Source organism: Aethalodelphis obliquidens, unplaced genomic scaffold, assembly GCF_003676395.1.
Source record: "Aethalodelphis obliquidens isolate GAN/ISIS:26980383/991018 unplaced genomic scaffold, ASM367639v1 scaffold30, whole genome shotgun sequence".
Lineage (NCBI taxonomy): Eukaryota > Metazoa > Chordata > Mammalia > Artiodactyla > Delphinidae > Aethalodelphis > Aethalodelphis obliquidens.
The window spans coordinates 20,233,048-20,254,174 of NW_020837974.1; the positions used below are offsets into that span (position 1 = coordinate 20,233,048).

The 21,127-nt window shown below is 49.7% G+C and overlaps 1 protein-coding gene across 6 annotated transcripts; it reads left to right on the plus strand.

Moving 5' to 3' along the window:
* Window positions 1-33: 33 nt before the first annotated feature.
* On the plus strand, window positions 34-19,716 carry EARS2 (glutamyl-tRNA synthetase 2, mitochondrial). 6 transcript variants are annotated; one of them, XM_027126641.1, is made up of 9 exons: window positions 37-206; window positions 3,254-3,409; window positions 6,616-6,805; window positions 9,107-9,579; window positions 10,706-10,814; window positions 13,161-13,416; window positions 13,551-13,660; window positions 18,196-18,331; window positions 18,778-19,716. In XM_027126641.1, exons 1-9 carry the CDS (start codon window positions 68-70, stop codon window positions 18,859-18,861), a joined length of 1,653 nt encoding a protein of 550 aa, XP_026982442.1. In that variant the 5' UTR covers window positions 37-67; the 3' UTR covers window positions 18,862-19,716. The 6 variants fall into 6 exon arrangements, with proteins under 6 accessions (XP_026982445.1, XP_026982446.1, XP_026982442.1 ...); XM_027126640.1 differs by having other exon boundaries at window positions 40-206; window positions 13,530-13,660; XM_027126642.1 differs by having other exon boundaries at window positions 42-206; window positions 13,263-13,416; window positions 13,530-13,660.
* Window positions 19,717-21,127: the final 1,411 nt, after the last annotated feature.

Below are 21,127 nucleotides of genomic sequence, written 5' to 3' on the forward strand. Positions count from 1 at the left end.
CGGATTTGCTGGGAGGAGTCCCCGGAAGTGATGCACGGAGAAGCCCACGTGTGCGGTTCCACTCCACATGGCTGTGCTCCTGAAGAGGTTGTTGCATCCCCGGAGGCCCCCAGAGGCCTTGGGCCGCCCCCTGGGACGGCGCGAGGCCAGCCTGGGCACTCATGCCGGGCCTGCGGTGCGAGTGCGGTTCGCCCCCAGCCCCACAGGTAACCTTGGCGGACGTGACGCTGCAGGCCTAGGCCCACCGTCTCTTGCCCGCCCCCCGAACGTTCCGAGCGAATCCCTTCCGGTGGAGTCAGACTGGGCGGGTAGTGCGGCCTCATTATACAGAGGCAGAAATAGGTTTACGAGAGGAAATTTTTCACGTTGCCAGGAATTTCGTGTTTATTGTACTGTACCATTTCTTTGGGCCCCTTTTTTCTTTCGTGTATATAGTAAATGTGTATTGAGTACAAAATGTTTTAGGCGCTGGGGTACAGTGGACATGGAGAAAGTAGGGCCCCCGCTCCCGAGAAGCCTACACTGTAGTGGCTGCAACAAACACGTATAAAAATAACTAGTTTTAAACAGTCACGTGTGTCATGCGGAAGATGAAGCAGGGTAGGGGACTGGGGGTTGGGTAGGATGCTCAGGGATGCCTTGCTGAGGAGGTGTCATAAGGGCTGAGAACCAGATAACAAGAAGGAGCTAGGTATGTGAAACCTATAGAAGGAACCTTCTGGGCAGAGGAAATTGGAGGTACAAAGGCCTGTGATTAGTATTGGAGCCTAGCAAACCAGAGAGTCAGGCAGGGCCCCACTGTACACCCTAGCGGCGATCTTGTCAGGGCCTCCGCACCAGTTCCCCAAATTCTTTTCTCACCAAGGCAACCTGCTTGCCCTCTTCACACCAAGCGTGCCTCTCATTCTGAACTCCAGGGTCACAGAGCTACCTTTGTGACAAGGTCTCAGCTACAAAGAGTGACAGGGGTCTTTCTCGGCAGGCAGTATCGTGTAGAGCATGCTTCTCAAACCACCCCTGGTGAAAGGACTCGTTTCTGATTTACAGTCAATTATGGACTAATATTTTTATAAAATCAATATAAAGAAATTAGTAGAAAAAGGAAACTCGTAAAAGCATACAAAATATGAGACTATTGAATTCAACAGATATAAAGTTATTCTGTCAAATTGCTGTCAACTTGGTTGGGAACTGCCAACAGTTTGCAGACAAGCTCTGGTTTGGGAGCCAAGGCTTGGAATTGTCTGGGCCCAAGTTTCTGGCTTTGCCACTTCCTATTTGTGTGGCTTGAGAAAATTATTTAACCTCTCTGAACCTCTTGAGTTTTATCATCTGTCAAACAGGGCTGGTAATAGTACCTGCCTCATGGTTTGAGCTAATGCAGCTGAGGCATGGGGTAAGGACTGGTACTCATGGAAAGCACTTAATAAGCAGAAGGTTCCATTGTGATGATTTTAATTCTCCTTTCCTTGCTGATCTGTGGGAAGAGCCCATGTTGGAAAGGCTGTTGACTACAGATAGAAGAATGTAGATCATTATACTAACTAAAATTAATAGGGTACTCTGGTCAACATTTATGCCTCACAGCAACCTTGCAAGGAAGATTTCTATTTTTTGTTGTTAATCTCTCTAACAAATTAAGAAATCGATGCACACAGAAGTCAAGTAGAGTGTCCAAGGGGTAGCAGAATTTGAATCAAGGTCTATTTGATCTAAAAGGTCTTGCTTTCAACTACTGGACCCCTGTCCTCTATCTTGGGGACCTCTGGTTTTGGTGGTGGCCTTGTAACTAGCTGAAGGTCACATACATAATCAGTGTTGAGCTGGAGTCTACCTGACCCTAGAGAAGCATTTCCTATCCCGTGCTGCCTCCTGTACTTGGAGATGCAGACAAGCTCATTGTGGAGACAGGGCCGTAGCCTGGCTGTCGTAGTTTATCTTATGACAGGGCCGAAAGCAAGCTCATCACACGAGATGAATTGTGCCGAAGCACAGCAGTAGAGGGCTGCCGTTCGCTCAGGCAAAGCAGCGCCGTCTGTCCTGCTGTGGTAGCTTTTATTAAAGCATTATCTATGTTTACATTTTAAGACTTGTTTTCTTAACATTTCAGAAATGCCAAAGCAGCAACATATGTTTCTATTGATTATACAGGCAATAATGGGCTTTCTTGAAAACATGCCGTGCTTCGTCCTTGAGCGCAAAAGCAGCACAAGTTTCCCACCATTATTTTGATTATACTGAAGTAGCACAAGGACATTTCCTTGCGTTCCCACCAGTCTGATTATACTGAAGTAGCACAAGGACATTTCCTCGCGTTCCCACCATTCTGATTATACTGAAGTAGCACAAGTACATTTCCTTGTGTTCCCACCATTCTGATTATACTGAGGACATCTCATGGATCAGTGCCCAAAGCACTCAATGCTTCTTCGCAGGCCCCCGGTTTGCCGGGGGGGGCTCAAAGCAATCAGGACTGTTTACAGTTCTGGCTTATTCGCCAGCCCCCAGTTTGCTGGGGCGGGGGGGCATGGGTCACGTCTCCTTTCCATGTCCTCAGTTATTCCACTACACCTGGCCCAAAGAAGGAAGGGTAAGGGGGGAAATGACAGCCCTGGGAAAACTGTTCACTTTAACTTTTCAGTCAGGAATGATGAAAAAGTAAAATATTAAGTGTTTAAACTTGGGTGAAGAGAAATACAGTGGCATCGAATATTACTTTCGGTTAGTATCTAAAGCCAGCACTTAGAGTGTCAAGTAGACAAAATTTAAAATGTATGATGTGGATAGTCACGTACAGTGCATAGAGGGTATGGGCAAAATGTAATCTTACAGTACTTTTAATTAGTAATTAAATTTTTTTTTTGTCCAAGGACTTCATTGAATTTGCATAAGTTAGATGCATGTGTGATGTGGCTTCACTGAATAACTGTCTGCTTCTCCTTTGGGTGAAACTTGGCCTTAAGGCAAATGTCAAAGTAGAATGATGGGTGCAGTTGGGGAGATTTGGAGCCATTTTACCCAATGACATGCTCCAAAACTGCAGTGTTCTTCCACTTCCAGGATGAGGGTAAATGAGTCAACCAGCCCAGTCCTCTTCTGTGGCAACCTGCCTGCCTGGGTGCCTGACGGGGAGATGGGACAGGGTAGTGCCATTTCTTAGACTTTGATGTTCCCTGAGACCTTGTGTCACAAGCAGAACTTACTTGCCCCTTGTCTTCCCCATCTTGTCTGAGCTGTTCTCTTCTTCCGCCAGGCTTCTTGCACCTGGGCGGCCTCCGCACTGCCTTGTACAACTACGTCTTTGCCAAGAAGCACGGAGGGAGCTTCATCCTGAGGCTGGAGGACACGGATCAGACCCGCCTTGTGCCTGGGGCAGCGGAGAATATAGAGGACATGCTGGAGTGGGCAGGTGAGGCTGGCCGGGAGAGGCCCCTTCTTCAAGGAAGGCGCAGGGAGCAGGAAAAGGAGCCTGAAGGTTTTCTCACGTGGCCCAGGGTGGAGAATACGGAGTCCCTGGAGGAATGAGTACATTTGTGCTGCCTGGGGTGGCAGGTTCCACCTGGAAAGATGCTGAAGTTCCTGGGGCAGGGCAGAATAAAAAGCTCCAAGGCTGTTTGGAGATTCTTGTTTTTATCTCAGAATCTCACTTCCTCCTGGGAGCGGGCAGGAAACACAGGCCAAGTGGAAGATGGACCGGGAGTCTCCAGGGGTGTGGTAAGCCCGAGAAAGCGCCAGCCCAGTTGATGTGGGACTCCTGGCCCAGCTTGTCAAATCTTCTGATTTCTGGGAGGAGCCGGAACTCTGGGGTTTTTTTGTTTTTTGATGACTACTTCCCATTGTTAAATCTGAGCTCAGATTTTTTTTTTTTTAAACCACATTGTACGAGCCAAACAAAATACGTGCAGCTTCTTAAGTCAGTCTCTTTAAGGGAAGTTTAGCCCTGAGGCCAGCTCAGCTCAGGGAGGACGAGGAGGAGTGTATTTGTGTTCCCCAGGTCAGTAGCTGCCTTCCTGTCGGAACAGGTATGACTATTTAAGCTCGCCAAGGAAAAATGCCAAAAACACCAGTCTGTCTTGACATGTATATTCTAGTCTCAGGTAAATCATTAACTAAATTTTGGGTTCCTGAAGGGCAAAAACTGATTTCATTTCTGTCCTCTACTGTAGAAGGTTGTAGCAGAAACTCAGTTGAGATTAGTTGAATAAAAGAATTCATGCACCGAAGTCATGATAGTAGTGATAGTGTTCAAGCATGGAACCAAGACCCTGCACTCAGTAAGTAGGGGAAGACAGATAAATAACAGGTGAATTCATTCTTACTACAGTATTAAGTGATGATAAGTGATGTGGAGGGAAAGGTAGCAGGCGAGGAAACCAGCAGGGAGCAGGTCTTGGAGATGGGGGGGGGACTTCCCCGGGGAGGGGACGGTAGAGCAGAGAGTTGCACAAAGTGAGGGGCCAGCCCTCTGGTTACCTAGGGGGAGAATGCTCAAAGCAGTGGGAATAGCAGATGCAAAGGCCCTGTGGAAGCTTAGTGCTGGATGTATTTGAGGAGCAGCAAGGAAGCCAGTGTGGCCCAAGCACGGTGAGGTAAGCAGAGGACCTGGAGACGTGAGGACAGGGAGGTTGGCAGGAGCCCGTGATTGGCCATGTGGCGTGGAGCACCTGCTACACTGTGCTAGGCACGAGGGCACCGTGATGAGCAAGACTGCCTGATGTGTCCTGCCCCGAGGAGCCCCCAGCTCGGCACAACGGTGTGAGCCTTCTGGTGAGGCAGAGGGCAGGGATCCACACCCCAGGTGGCTCAGTTCTGGAGCTTCTTGCTTTGGGCATCGGTATGTAATTTACATAGGATGAAATTCACCATCTCAAAGTGGTCTTTAGTCTATTCACTGAGTTGTATATCCACCACCACTCTCTAATTCCAGAACATTTCCATCACCCCAAAACGAAACCCTGCACCAGGCACTCCCTATTCCTCCTTCCCTCCTGCCCCTGGCAATCACTAACCTACTTTCTGTCTCTGTGGTTTGCCTATTTGGGACGTTTCATTTTATGTCTGGCTTACACTTAGCATAAGGTTCGTGTATGTTGTAGCATGAATTGGTTCTTCTTTCCCGTTTATGCCAAACAATATTCATTGTATGGAAATAACACTTTTTACTTATCCATTCGTCAGTGATTGGGCATTTGGATTGTTTCTGCTTTTTGGTTATGATGAGTAAAACTGCCGTGAACATTTACATACTATTTTTTATGTGACTCTGTTTTCAGTTTTCCTGGTGGAGTCTTTCTTAAACCCTGGAGCGTTCCAAATGCTGGACACGTTAAGGGTAGATCAGGAAGGAGCCCCAGATGCACCTAACCCACCCCCTCACCCTTCTCTGACAAATGAAGAAATACCAATACCAACAGTACCAACGATGGTCACAGCCAGGACCTGCTGAGCACCGAGATGTGCCAGGCAAAGCGCCAAACCCTTCCCGTAGGCCGTCCCATTCCAGCCTCGTGATGACCCTCAGCAGAAAGTAAATGTTTGTTTCCTTCTTTTGTAAAGGAGGAAATGGAGGCTCTGGTAGGTGTCTTGCCTGGCCTCAGAGCTGGCCAGTGCACTTGAACCCAGGCCCCTCAGCCTCCAGAGTCTGTGTGACGTCGGGTGTGCAGGGTTAGCCCTGTCCTCTTCCTAATTTGTTTGAAAGCCATTTCAGGGCAGAAACACCGTCATCCAGCTCTTCTGTGTCCACCCTACCTCTCCCGGAAGCGTTTATAAGTTAAATCTATCCTTTGTGACCTGAGGAAACCAGACCTGGGGTTGGCGGTTCGCTTATAATAGGTCACATTTAATCTAACAGCGTATGTTGCAGCTGTTCTACATGAAGCCATTGCACTAAGCACTGTGTAAGCACTGGTGCGTTTACGTCTCGGTCACTCTGCACAGTAGACTCTCAGCTCCACTTTTCAGAGAAGGAAACCGAGGCTTAGAAAGGCTAAGGAATGCAAGAGGCAGTCCACCAAGTGGTTAAGAGTGCGGACTTGGGGCCAGCTAGCCTGGCTTTGGTCCTTGGCCAGGTGACATAACACAGCCCCTCTACGCCCCCATGTCCTCCTTACTGAATGGGGGTAATAACGGCCCCTACTGGGTGGGGTGGTTTTGAGCTTTAACAGCGATCACAAAACATAAAAGCAGCCTGGAAGGTGCAAGGCACTATCCCTCGTGACAGCCAGTCAGGGGCAGGGCCAGGAGCCCAGCCAGGCTGAATGGGCTGTCCCTGAACCACGCTTCTTCTCCCAAGTCCCCTGTTCCAGCCCTGCTGGCTTCTCCCTCCCCAGGGCAAGGATGGAGGGAGAGAACGTGCCTGTAAGGGCATGGGCCGTGGAACCAGTGCACCTCCATCCGACTCCTTATCCACCAGCCACATGATCTTGAGCGTTAACCTCTCTGTGTTTTAACTCTTCATCTGGAAAAGGGAAATCATAAGAGTAACAGCCTCATGGATTGTCAGGAGGGTTAGAAGCTTTGCTATATGTGTAAAGCGCTTATAACAGTGCCTGGGAACCAGTGTCTTATGCATCGTAGTTATTACCGTTTGGTGATTATTCTCTGCCTATGTTGTAGGCATCCCCCCTGACGAGAGCCCCCGCCGGGGAGGTCCTGCAGGGCCCTACCTGCAGTCTCAGCGACTTGCGCTCTACGCCCAGGCCACCGAAGCTCTGCTGAAGAGCGGCGCTGCATACCCGTGTTTCTGCTCACCCCAGCGGCTGGAGCTCCTGAAGAGGGAGGCCCTAAGGAACCATCAGACACCCCGGTGAGAGCCCCAGCCTGTCACGGGTGCCTCCCCAGGGGTGGATGTGTTCGTTAGCTCTTGCTGTGTAACAGATTATCCCCAACTGGCTTATCTCAGGGTTTCTGTGGGTCAGGTTTGGGCACAGCTTAGCTGGCTCCTTTGGCTCAGGGTTGCTCTCAAAGCTGCGTCAAGGTCTTGGCCAGGCTTGCAGTTACCTCGAGGCTGGACTCAAAGGATCTGCCTCCATGCCTCTCCGAGGCTGTTGCCTGGAGGCATCTGTTCCGAGCCATGTGGGCCTCTCCACAGGGCAGCTCACAGCTTGGCAGCTGGCTTTCCTCAGGGCAAGCCAGGGAGAAGGCAGGGGAGAGTGAGGAAGGTGGAAGCTACAGCTTCTGCATAACCTAATCAGGGAAGTGACATCTCACGGCTGTGTCGTGCTCTGTGCATCAGAAGGAAGTCACTAGGTCCAGCCCATGCTCAAGGGCGGGGAGGACATGGCAAAAGCACCATGAGGCAGGGATCATTCTCCTCTTCCCCGCTCAAATGGTAGCCCACAAGATACGTGTCATGCAGTTTACAGATCCCACTTACTGTCTTGAGGATCGGTCTGTACGAGTCCATAAATTTTCCTCTGCTTGCGTAGTATTCCATCACAGGGCTGTATCATCACTCACTTGATCAGTTCCTTTCTAATGAAATTTATGTTATCTCTAATCTTTTGTTACTAAAAAAAGGGAACGGTGATGAATAATGTTGACGTACATCGTTTGGCACATGTGCAATGTGTTTGTTGGGTTACCTCCCTAGATTTGGAATTGCAGGTCAATTTATAGCTTTGATAGATGCTGTCTAGAGGCACTCTACTAGCTGTACTCCCATCAGCATCGTAACATTCAAGTTCCAGTTTCAGTGAACTATTTGGACAAGGGCTTGGATGCTCATGCAAGGTCGTGCCATCCGCTGCAGCATTGCCTTTTTAATCATAAACGGTCTACTTGCCCATTGACAGAAGATTTTTTTTTAAAATTACGATCATGTCCTATCCTGGATCCATACAGCCATTTATTTATTTATTTTATACATTTATTGATTTTTGGCTGCATTGGGTCTTTTTTGCTGCGTGCGGGCTTTCTCTAGTTGTGGCGAGTGGGGGCTGCTCTTCACTGCAGTGCGCGGCCTTCTCATTGCAGTGACTTCTCTTGTTGCGGAGCACGGGCTCTAGGTGCATGGGCTCCAGTAGTTGCAGCACACGGGCTCAGTAGTTGTGCCTCGCAGGCTCTAGAGCGCAGGCTCTAGATCACAGGCTCAGTAGTTGTGGCACACGGGCTTAGTCGCTCCGCAGCATGTGGGATCTTCCCAGACCGGGGCTCGAACCCGTGTCCCCTGCATTGGCAGGCAGATTCTTAACCACTGCGCCACCAGGGAAGTCCCATACAGCCATTTACGATTGAACATTTAGCTCAGTGTCAAGGATGGTACTTACAAGTGTTAGTTGTAACACTTGTTGTGTATCATTGTGTATCATTTAGGACGCTTTTGGGAGCAAGTAACAAATACTCTGTTTAAAAGGGACAAACCAGAGCTTCTCAACTTCAATGTGCAGAAGAATCACCTGAGGGTCTAGTTAACGGGCAGCTTCTGATTTAGCAGGTCCAGGGTGGGTCCAGCAGGTCCTGAGATGCCGCATTTCTGACAAGCTCCCAGGTGAGGCTGACGCTGGAGGTCCACAGACCACACTTTGAGTAGCCAAAGCATAAACCACATAGACATTCATCTTCTCCTTCTGCAGAAGTCTGCAGGTGGGTGACTCCAGGTTGAAGCCAGCAGCTTTGAGAAGGCGAGACTCTATTTTGGCCTGTTGCTGCGTCCCTTGCTGCCCCCCTCCCCCATCAGTTACAAGTGGCTGCAGCACCCTGTGGCTCGCCCGCTTCTCACTTAGAGAGAAAATCTTTCCCAGAACCTTCATCCTCCGCTACCCCACAAGCATACTTTTTTTTGAATCTCAGTGATGGGTCAATGCTTTAGGGGAATGAGATTGCATGCTAAGCAAAATCAGTCATGATTCACCCCCTTGGGTGACATTTGACGTTTCCTCATTAGCAAGGAAGAAGGGAAACAGGCTTGTGACTGCTGTGCTATGTTATCTCACTTAGTTCTCCCACGCAATAACCTTATTATCCCCATTCAAGACTGAGGAGACAGCTGTAAGAGGTAAATGACTTGCCCAAGGTCATACAGTTATCAGAGGCAAAGGTAGGGCTCACGCCCGTCACCACTACTCTTAGTAACTCTTAGTTACTGTGCTGCTCTGCTTCCCAACAGGTATGACAATCGGTGCCGGAGCCTGAGCGAGGCGCAGGTGGCCCAGAAGCTGGCCAAAGACCCCAAGCCTCCCATCCGCTTCCACCTGGAGGGGGAGGCGCCTGCCTTCCAGGACTTGGTGTACGGCTGGAATCGGCATGAGGTGGCCAGTGTGGAGGGGGACCCAGTCATCCTGAAGAGCGACGGCTTCCCCACCTACCACCTGGCCTGTGTGGTGGACGACCACCACATGGGCATCAGCCACGTGCTGCGGGGCTCCGAGTGGCTGGTCTCCACCTCCAAGCATCTGCTCCTCTACCAGGCCCTGGGCTGGCAGCCCCCGCACTTTGCCCACCTGCCCCTGCTCCTCAACAGGGATGGCAGCAAACTGTCCAAGAGGCAAGGGGACATCTTCCTGGAGCATTTTGCTGCCGCCGGCTTCCTGCCAGATGCCTTGCTTGATATCATCACCAGCTGCGGCTCAGGGTTTGCAGGTACCCACTCCCCAAGAGGTACTGGTGGAACCATAGCACTGAAGAGCCAGGGCCTTGGGTCAGGCCGCCTGGCCTTCAGTCCCAGCTGTGCCGCCCACTGGCTGTGTGATCTTATACATGTTCCTTCTCTTATTTGACAAGTGTTTATTGAGCCAGACACCGTGTTACGTGCTTGGGGCTACAATGGTGAACGAGGTAGATGTAATCCCTGCCCTCAAGGATCTTACGATCTGTGAGCCTCGGTTGCCTCATCTGTAGAATGGGCTAAGTGTCTACCTCACAGGGTTAAGTTAGGGTTCACTGAGCTCCTGACTATGAGGCACCAGCACAGTATCTGCCACACAACAGCACAAAAATTACAGATCCTGTGATTATTGTAATTACATTATTAATAGAAGTACAAGTAGGTACTCTGACAGTATTACTAGTATTACTGTGACTCTAGTTTATTCCAAGCTGACCAAAGACTTAGGCCCACATCTTGATGATGCACAAAATAGGATGACCTTTTGGAGGGGGGACGATTTCTGAAAATGTGGCCATAGTCTGCTTCCTGCTTTTTCTGCTCGTATCTCATTTAAACCTTAAAACATCCTTGAGGGGTATTTATTATCCCCACTGTTTGTTAGAAGCTTGTGAGGCTCAGAGAGATTGAGTAACTTGCCGAAGTCACACAGCTAGTGAGGGCTGTGGCAGAGGCTCAAGCCTAACCAGGATGCCCACTGACTGCGTGAGATGGGGCCACCGCTCGTGAGAAGCAGCTCGTGCCTCAGCTCTTCTCACTCTGGCTGCACTTTGGAATCCACCAGGAAGCTTGTGAAATGCAGTCCTGCTCAGACCCCATCCAAAACCAGTCGGGTCAGATCCCTGGGGCGCAGCCAGGCAGTGAGCAGGCTGTTCTTGCAGCTCGTGTCTTTGAGGGCCGTGAGGGTTGATTTAGCCGGATTGTTTTCAAGCTTTTTGTTCTTTAGTGACAGAACCCTTTCTGCAAATGAAAGCTCACTCGGGCCCTTGGTATATAAAATACCTAGAAGTCGAATCTGTTTGGGCAGCCTCCCTTGTGATTGAAGGTGGAATGGCAGGGTGGGGGGTGGGTGCTGAGCAGCTGGGCCTGCCTCACTTGCAGAGAACCAGATGGGCAAGACCTTGCCAGAGCTGATCACACAGTTTGACCTGACCCGGGTCACCTGCCACTCGGCCCTGCTGGACCTGGAGAAGCTCCCAGAATTCAACAGGTGAGCGGGGAATCTGGAGCACCCCCAGGAGAAAAGGGCTCACCGGCTGATGCTGGGTCCCCACGGTGGAAGGTCTGGTGGGCTCTGGAGTCACACACACTTGATTTTGACCATGGGCTCAGGTGTCTAGTGCCATGTGACCACTGGTAAGTCACCTAACCTTCTCAAGCCTCTTTTCTCTAAAATGTTTTCTCACCTTAGGCGATTGTTCAGTTAAATTAAGCCTCAAACTATTTTGCACATAGAAAGCGCTCAGTAAAATGGCAGGTACGGTTTTTGTAGTCACCATTATTCCTGCTCAGCCCCTCCCCTACCCAGCCAACACAGTAACAGTGCTGTCTCATGGCGTCTGTTTTACATTTCAAGTAGTTCTTCCCTGCGAAACCTCCAGCCACAGTTACAGTTTGGATCACTGTTGCCACGTCTCAGGCTAAGGGCATTAGAGGGAAAGCCAGAGGACAGGTCCGTACTTAAGGGCCAGGGACTCTTTGATGTCTTCTCTTGAGCCTTGGTTTGGGGGCAGGCTCTTCTCGGTGCTTTATGGCATGAGCCCAGGGGATTCACATCGACTGCGGGTGTGTCAAGGACGTTACTTCATGTACTTCCCACATCAGACATAAGGTCAGTTGTATGATTTTGCCCTAGTGTGCATACAAGGAGAGCAAGATGTCAGGAAGTTGAATAACCAGCCCAAGTTCAAGTTCACACAGTAATGATGGGCATCTTTTTTTTTATTATTATTTTTATTTATTTATTTTTGGCTGCGTTGGGTCTTCGTTGTGGTGTGCAGGCTTCTCATTGCGGTGGCTTCTTGTTGTGGAGCACGGGCTCTAGGTGCATGGGCTTCAGTAGTCGCGGCTCACGGGCTCTAGAGCGCAGGCTCAGTAGTTGTGGCACACAGGCTTAGTTGCTCCACGGCATGTGGGATCTTCCCGGGATTGAACAGAGATCGACAGGGATTGAACTCCTGTCCCCTGCGTTGGCGGGCGGATTCTTAACCACTGTGAGTGGGCATCTCTTGAGTGGGGCATTCAGGAGCAAACAGCGTGCACATTGAATGCAGCCTGTTCTCTACCTTTCTTATCATGGAGAAAGCGATATCCCTGGGAGTAATGGAGTTGGAACGGGGGAGATACTTTGTGACCCATTCCAGTCCTCTGCAAAGCATGAGGGGGAGCCAGAGGGAGACGGCAGTGGGCTTTTGCTTGGGATAGATGCCCTCAGTTTTTGTGCAGCCGAAGCTGTTCTCTTTAGTTGTTTCTGTAATCGAGCCACTGCTATGATTATTTCAGTAACAGTTGTAAAGATAGCAGTTGTCATAGCAGTGCTGGTGGTGTGGTGGACGTAGTGATGGTAACGAGCATTTATCCAGCACTTGGCTACGTCCCAGGCCGTGGACTATCTCAAGCCTGATTTCTTTCTTCCCACTGTCTCATCTAACTACTAAGGAGGTCCTAGAAACAGTTTCAGTACAAATTTCATGTGATTTCTCTTCATTCGTTTTAGAAAGTGATGGTTTTGGGCCAGTGAGTGCTCCAGATTGCTTCCCAGACGGTCTCATCCTTCCACCCTGTGTTCAGACTCCCTGCCCGTCTCCAACTGCCGGGTGTGGCAGTAACGCAGGCCTGGTACTCAGTGCTTTACAGACAGCTCCTCATTTACTCTGCCCAGCGCCCTGTGAGGGAGGCCCCGTTGTTCCCACAGTAACAGACAAGCACCCTGAGCTCCGAACGGTTGTGTAACTTGCTGCAGACATCTGGCAAAGCTGGCTTCACCCACAGGCCTGTGCAGTCTCAGAGCCCATGAGATGATCAAGAGTCCCTTGCTGCCTGCCTTTCTTCTGCGGCAGGGACAGGGGCCCAAGTGCCTACAGAATGGCCCTCGGCCCCTCGCTGCTCGCTCTCTTGGGTCCCTCCAGTCGTGCTGGGGACAGGGTGAGGGCAGCCCAGAGACAGGACTGACAGGGCCTGGTTTGAGGCTTGGAGTCTTAGAGGCTTTGTTGCTTCTGAAGGAGGGAACAAGGCGGTTAGAAGAATTCTGAAAAGGGAAAGATTTGACCTGACAGGAAAACTTGAGCTTTTTAACTGTGAGCCGTGAATTCAGAGAACTCTGCCGTCTGGACATGGCTTTGAATCCTAGAAATCCATATTCTCGACCTCTGCCCTTTTGCTCCAGAGCCCCATGCTTTGAACTCTGCGAGGAGGCAGGCACCGCCAGGTTCTGCTTTGTAAACTCAGGTGCCTGTTGAGGCCAGGCAGGTAGCTCAGAGGAGGGTGGCGGGCCATGTGAGAGGCCCTGGGGAGCAGAGGGACGGGCAGACCTTCGGCACCCTCCTCTCTGCTCCAGCTGGAAGGTGTCATTCTTCAAACCCCACCCACTCCACTGGGGAAGAGGGTTGTCTGGGCTGGAGATGCCCGTGGCAGGACGGTCCCTTGGCTTCCCCGGCAGGCTGCACCTCCGCCGGCTGGTGAGCGATGAGACCCAGAGACGCCAGCTGGTGGGGAAGCTACAGGCTCTCGTGGAGGAGGCATTCGGGAGCCAGCTGCAAGACAGGAATGTGCTGGACGCAGCCTACGTGGAGAGGATCATCCTGCTGAGACAGGTGTGGTGTCGGGAGCTCGGGGGGACCCAGGGAGCGGGTGGCGCCCCACTCCTCCCCCTCCCGCTGCGTCAGAGCCCCATCCCAGGATGTTCAGTGACCGCCTCTTCCCCCAGGGTCACATTTGCCACCTGCAGGATTTGGTCTCCCCAGCGCACTCCTACCTGTGGACTCGCCCTGCTGTGAGTCGAGCGCAGCTGGGCGCCATCTCGGAGAAGGTGGACATCATTGCCAAGCGTGTGCTGGGGTGAGTGTCCGCAGGCTGAGTTCAGGGTTCTGCACCTCTCTTCCCTCTCTCCCCACCAGGGCCCCCTTCACTCCAGGGCTCGGCTGTCAGGCCTGCAGTACAGCCCCAGAGCTAGCAAGAGGTTCTCCGTGAGACGATCACTCACGGCTCTCTTGGCGGAAGGGCTGACCCTGAGGAGCCCAGGCTCTCCCAGGAAGAGGCGGTGGTCTGGCGCTGGGATCGGACCCACCTGGGTTCCGTTCCCGCCCCACCCCTCGCTGGCCCAGTTAGTTCACTTGCCCAGGGGGCTTCGATTTGTCCAAGTGACTGCACGTCCTTGAGCTTCCATTTCCTCATCTATAGGGTGGAGATGATACGAGGTCTTATTTTAACAGTAGCAGAACTCTCCAGATTACGAGGGCACAAAGTGCAACCAAAACGGGCTTAAGCAAGGGGGGGAATGATTGGTGTACGTAATTGCAGAGGCTAGGAGAAGAGCCAACTTGAGGTCCAGCTTAAAGCTGGGGTCAAAAATACGGCACCAAGACCTAATTTCTCCCTCTGCCCCTTTGACTTTCTCCCCCACTCCTCCACGCCCGCTACTCCTTCTGCAGGGGTTCTGTATCGGGTAGATGGAGCGTCGGATGCTCTACCAGACAAGACAAGCGCCTTTCTCCCTTACCTGCATCCAGAGCAGGCAGTTTGGGCTGAAGAGCTTTCTCCACATCTCCAGGGTCCTGTCATCCCTGGGTTTTGCTCTTGTCCCCATGGTCCATGGTGGCTCACAATTCAGCCAGAGGAAGAATGAGGGAAGGGAGAGGGGGACGGGATACTCCTCCCCCTTAGGGACTTGACTTAAAAGTGACACACTCGTTTCCACCTGCATCCCGCTGGCCCGAACACCTGTCTTACGGCCACTCCAAGCTACAAGGGAGTCTAGAAAATGTAGTTTTTACCTTGGGGACCAGGTGCCCAGCTGAAAATTGTGTCAGTACACATGAGAGGGAGAAAGGATACCAGGGGCAGAAGCAGCCTCTCTCACAGTCTCCACTGTGGTGGTTAAGACAGCAAAACCTTAGCCTCCGGCTCCAGCTGTGTCCTAAGAGTCACTCTGATGGGGCCTGATTGGCCTGGTTTTTCTGTCTCCGAACTAGTCACTGAGGCCTGGAGAATGTGATGTGCTGACTGGCTTAGGTTAGGTCATACGTGGGACCCTGAGTGGACCCCCCCCCCCGCCCCCAACCCAGCCAAAGCACATGGGCTGAGGATGGAGCCGGGTAGTTCCACAGGGAGAGTTAGGGCCTGTGGAGAGAGTTATAAAGATTAAATTAGATAATAGCAAACACTCGTGTGGGTTTGCTTACACATGTGCCTACAGCATGCTGTGTTATATATCATATACGTTAGATGTGTACACGGATACGTGTGCATGCTATGTGTGTGTGTACACTTGAATTCAGAGCAACCTAATAAAGGAACTCCTGTTAGCCCCATTTTAGCAGGTGAGGAAATCAAGGCACAAAGAGGTTAAGTAACTTGTCTAAAATAATACAGCTAGTAAATTGAAGGAGCAGGGATTGAGACGCAAGCCGGCTGGGGCGAGAGACCGTATGTCCAGTCATATTCTCTGTTGCTTATCTTTGGTGTAAAGTACTTGGACAGCCCCTGATAGCAAGCAGCCATCACAAGTCTTCCCTCCTACTCAGCCCCCAGCAGAAAGGCAGTCCCAAACAGCAGCTTCCTTTGTGAAACGTCTGTGGATTCAAGGAAATGTGTATACAGCTCCATTCTTCCAATTTTTTGAATTTAAAACTTAATTGTTATTAATACATTCAAACCTCTTGAACCTCTAGGTTTAAAACCTAGAAATTATTTTGAAAGGCATATATCAGGAGTCCCATTTTTAATCCTTGTCCCCTGTCTGCCCTGTTCCAGAACCCTCTCTGGATGTTACTACTATTCATAACTATATCTAAATAACCCTTAGTTTTCAGCTTTTTTACACAAAAGGTACAATACAGGGAATTCTCTGGTGTGGTTAGGACTCAGTGCTTTCACTGCCGAGGGCCTGGGTTCAGTCCCTGATGGGCAACTAAGATCCTGCAAGCCGAGCAGTGCGGCCAAAAAAATACGATACAATAACACTGTTGTTTTTGGGTGGGATTTTTGTGTTATTTTTATTTTTTTAGTGAAGTATAGTTGATTTATAATATGTTAGTTTCAAATGTACAACATAGTGATTCAGTATTTTTATAGATTATACTTCATTTAAAGTTTACAAAATAATGGCTGTATTTCCCTAAGTGTCTATATGTGTTTTTTTGCTTGTTTGTCTGTTTGTTTTTCCCTTAACAATTTATCTTTAGATCTGTCCAGGGCTTAGAAGAGCATCCTCATTCTTTTCCCAGCTACAGCTATTCCCTTTTTATACCACTTTACTATGATTTATATAATTCATATCCTATTGGTGGACATTTGGATTGCTTCCAAATTTTGCAGTTACAGACAATCACAGTGAGTAACCTTGAATAGACATCATTAAGCACCCTTACAAGTAAATCTCCAGGATAAATTCCCAAGAGGTATTATTAGTAATAATACTCCCTTAATTTAGGACATTCCACACGAGGCTGTTAGTTCTAGTTCACTGGGCTAATGTCTTACCTCCCCACCCCTGCCATGGGATTAGATTTTAGAGACCCTCGGGGGCTCCCACTGAAGGCAAGAAAGCTGACGCCCAAATATTTAGAAGCTGCCGGATCTCTGGAAGTCCCTCTGTGCCCACACCAAGGCCTGGACCAGCTCTAACATGCCCTGGCTGCCAGTGTTGGCTGCCTGGGGCCTGTTACTCTCACCAGCTCCTTGGCAGCCTGCTTCCCCACAGTGACATTGAGGAGTGTGTTTGGTTTTTTCCCACATTACATTTTTGGGTTTTTTTGAAGTATAGTTGGTTTACAATGTGTTAATTTCTGCTATATAGCAAAGTGATTCAGTTATACGTATTCCTTTCCATAGTCTTTTCCATTATGGTTTATCACAGGATATTGACTATAGTTTCCTGTGCTCTGTGGTAGGACCTTGTTGTTTATCCATTTTATACATAATGGTTTGCATCTGCTAGTCCTAAACTCCCAATCCTTCCCTCCCCCCACCCCGCCCACCCTTGGCAACCACAGGTCTGTTCTCTATGTCTGTGAGTCTGTTTCTGGTTTGTAGATATGTTCATTTGTGTCATATTTTAGATTCCACATATAAGTGATATCATGGTATTTGTCTCTTTCTGAGACGTACTTCACTTCGTATGATAATCTCTAGGTCCATCCATGTTGCTGCAAACCACATTACATTTCATATTTTCAATATTTCCTCTTCTCCATTTCATAAATAGCAATCATGTGGTCCGGTTTTAAGATGCAATACAGATGATTATGTTTCTCAAATTGAAACTGAATTGCTCAAGTACTGGAGTGAGTAAGGAAATCTGCACTAAAAGCCTTTTTGTTTCAATTCCTCATGAACCCAGTCCCTGAGCCGGTAGCCCTCCACCCTGAGCTGATGTGGGGAATGGAGTGTCTGGGCCCTTTCGGGAGCAGGTGGTGTCAGAGGTGGCGTCGAGGATCGTCTGCACTAGTGAAGATCTCCAGCCTCGGTCCCTCTTCCGTGTGGAATGACTCCCCCTGCCCTGCTCCTGTCTCTTGCTCTAACTCAGAATCAGGGCTGGGACGAAGTTTTTGCAAGTCGTGCTCTGACTAATTGGGGACTTTCTCTTGAGCTCAAACGTGCTTTGGGGAGAGGGTCTCAGCTGGACTGCCAGGAAAGGGGGGAATGGTTGCTGGCCTGTTTTAGTTCCTTAAGTGTTTCATTTGTGGGCAAAGAATGGTTGTAGCAAGTTGGCGGCAGGGACATTACTGGAGCTGGGGTCTCCCGATTTCCTTCTTTCTGCTCTTCTCCGCTACATCCCCCAGAAGTCTTGAAGCTGTGTTTCAGATCATTTCCCAGAGGGCTTCATTCTTCCATCCTATGTGTAACCCAATCCTAAGTGTCTTTTCAGATCCTCTTGCAATGTCTCTGAGCTCTTGGATGTAATAAATATTAGCTAATATTTAACTTTTTATTGAAATATAAGAGCTCATCCTTTCAAGTACTTACCATCTGTTCAGGCAATGTACTTAGTGCTTTACAAGTTTTAACTTAGCCCCACCATAGCCCTGTGAGGTGCAGACACTTATTATTCCCACTTTACAGGTGAGAAAACTGAGGCATGAAGATTACATGGCACAGGTAGTAATCAGTAAATCCTCTATGGTTTCCTCTTAGTTTCCCTATTTTATGCCCGCTTGCTTGGATTCTCTGTGTTTGTAGTCTCTTGGTGGTTGTTTCTTCCGCAACTAGGATGGGGATGGGGGTAGTAGATATCCCCCACCCACAAGGCAGGCTTGAACATTGGTTGTGCTGTTAATGTATATTGTAGCTGATGGATGAATCTTCTGAAGTCCTCCCTTCCACCCACTTGCCACTGGCCCATGCTGGCCCCTTATAGACTGGCCCTCTTCTAGGCTTTTAGAAGGACCCGGTATGAGTTTAACTCAGGACATGCTGAACGGAGAACTGAAGAAGCTGTCAGAAGGTCTGGAAGGCACCAAACACAGTAACGTGATGAAGCTCCTCCGAGTGGCCCTCAGTGGACAGCTGGTGAGGCGGGTGGCTGGACTGTGCCCTGGAGCCCTCATTTATCCACTCAGCTAACATTCACCGGCAGCACTAAGCTCAGTTTGGGGGCTGCAAAGATGAATGAAACATGACCACCCCCCTCATTCAGTCATTCAACAGACAATACTTACTGAGTACCTACCATGTGTAAGCACCATACTAGGTACGGTGTATACGGTAGTGAGTGAAACACATGTGCTCCCTGCCTTCATGGAGCCGGCGGTTGACTGGGGCTATTGGACCTACCAACCCAGCAAGAGCAGGCTTCTGGGACCCATCCTTAGAGATCAAAGCCCGTAAAATGCAGACTCTGCTCCTTGGGATGCAGGCAGCAGTGCTGGGGTTGGCCTAGGGGTAACTTCTGCAGACCAAGTTGGGTGTTCATTCCTCAGGCATCTTAAGGCAATGTTTTCTCTTTTTGTTCTTAGCAAGGACCTCCTGTAGCTGAGATGATGTTGTCCTTGGGACCAAAGGAAGTGCGGGAACGAATACAGAAGGTGCTTTCCAGCTAGAGAGAAGGTGTGCAGGACAGCAGAGGTGGCCACAGGAACTGTTCTTGTGGGACCTGCCCTCAGAGGGGAGGAGCAGGAGGCCTGGGGCCCATCGGAAGCTTGTGGAAGGAACCAAGAATGGACACACAACCTCTGGGTGCACAGGTGCATTTATGGCTCCACGCCAGGCCCATCCTTATCAGTTGGCCAGGGTCACCGAGCCCCCCTCACCTACCTGACGCTGGAAAGGAAGGCCTCACTTATGGTTCTGACACCACAGTACACAGCAGAGGTTAGGAGCTGGCTCACTGAGCAGTTGCAGCTCATGTTTTAGTCTGCTCGGGCTGCTATGAAAAAATATCACAGAATGGTGGCTTAAATAACAGAAAATGATTTTCTCACAGTTGTGGAGGCCAGCAGTCCGAGATCAGGGTGTTGGCAGGTTTCGTTTCTCCTGAGGCCTCGCTCCTTGGTTTGCAGACGGCTGCCTTTTTGCTCTCTCCTCACAAGGCCTTCCCTCTGTGTGTGCCCTCGGTACCTCTGTTTGTCCAAAGGCCCTCTTAAGAGGACACCAGTGAGATTGGGTTAAGGCCCACCCTCACGGCCCAGTTGGAACTTAATCACTTCTTTAAAGGCCCTGTCTGCAAATTTTGTCACGTTCTCAGGTACAGAGAGGTTGGGGCTTCACGTGTGAGTTTTGAGGGGAACACAACTCAGCCCATGCATAACAGCTTGGCAGCAGCCTGGATCCCTGGGTCCCAGTTCTCGGGCCCAGTTTGACTTTGTTTTTTAATTTATTTATTTTTGGCTGTGTTGGGTCTTGGTTGCTGTGCACAGGCTTTCTCTAGTTGCGGCGAGCGGGGGCTGCTCTTCGTTGTGGTGCGTGAGCTTCTCATGGCGGTGGCTTCTCTTGTTGTGGAGCACGGGCTCTAGGCACACGGGCTTCAGTAGTTGTGGCACGTGGACTCAGTAGTTGTGGCATGCGGGCTTAGTTCCATGGCATGTGGGATCTTCCCGGACCAGGGCTGGAACCCGTGTCCCCTGCATTGGCAGGTGGATTCTCAACAACCGTGCCACCAGGGAAGCCCCCAGTTTGAGTCTGGAGCAATGACTGACAAGCTGGGCTGAAGTGGCTTGTTAGACTTTCTTTGGGGCTTATAAGGGAAGAACCCACAAATCTGCCCAGGGGGAACACTTAACGTTTTATACTACTCTTTGTCCTTGGGCTTGGGGCAGCCTGTATCTCCCTTCCCTAAAGTTTGTCTCTTCCTCTTTTCCAGTTCTCCCCCGGTCCTTGGACTGGAGACCTCTACCCTGCCTGCTCTGCATCTTTTTCTTCATATTTGCCTCCTTCTTCCACCCATCATTTGTAAATCATTGTCTGTGGATTTCTGAAATGAGATGTTCTTCTTGGGGTGAATAGGAATAGCTGAAGTGGAAGGAGGATGGTGGCCGGCTACAAAGACCCCTACACAGCTACTGGGCTTCCCCTTTGTAGCCCCCAGTCATCGCTGCCTCCTGGCATTCACACTGAATAGGGCTGACTTCTGTGTGGTGTGTCATGGCTTCCATGTTGTTCTCTTGGATCCCTTACTCTGTGGGAAGCCAGCGTCCACACTGTGAAGACAGTCAGAGAGACAAGGATCGGAGGCCTTTGGACAACAGCCGTATGAATGGACCATCTTGGGAGTCAGTCTTCCAGCCCCAGTCAAGCCTTCAGATGACTGCAATGCTGGCTGACATTTGACTGCAGCGTTCTTTTTTTTTTTTTTTTTTTAATTGGAGTGTAGTTGCTTTACAATGTTGTGTTTGTTTCTGCTGTACAGCAAAGTGAATCAGCCACACGTATACATATATTCCCCTCTTCCTTGGATTTCCTTCCCATTTAGGTCACCACAGAGCATTGAGTATAGAGTTCCCTGTACTATACAGTAGGTTTTCATTAGTTATCTGGTTTATACATAGTAGTGTGTATGTGTCAATCCCAATCTCCCAATCCATCTCACCCCCTCATCCCCCTTAGTATCTATACGTTTGTTCTCTATGTCTCTGTTTCTGCTTTGCAAATAAGTTCATCTGTACCATTTTTCTAGATTCCACATACGTGTTAATATACGATATTTGTTTTTCTCTTTCTGACTTACTTCACTCTGTATGAAAGTCTCTAGGAACATCCTCGTCTCTGCAAATGGCACAATTTCGTTCCGTTTTATGGCTGAGTAATATTCCATTGTATATATGTACCACATCTTCTTCAGCCATTCCTCTGTTGATGGACATTTAGGTT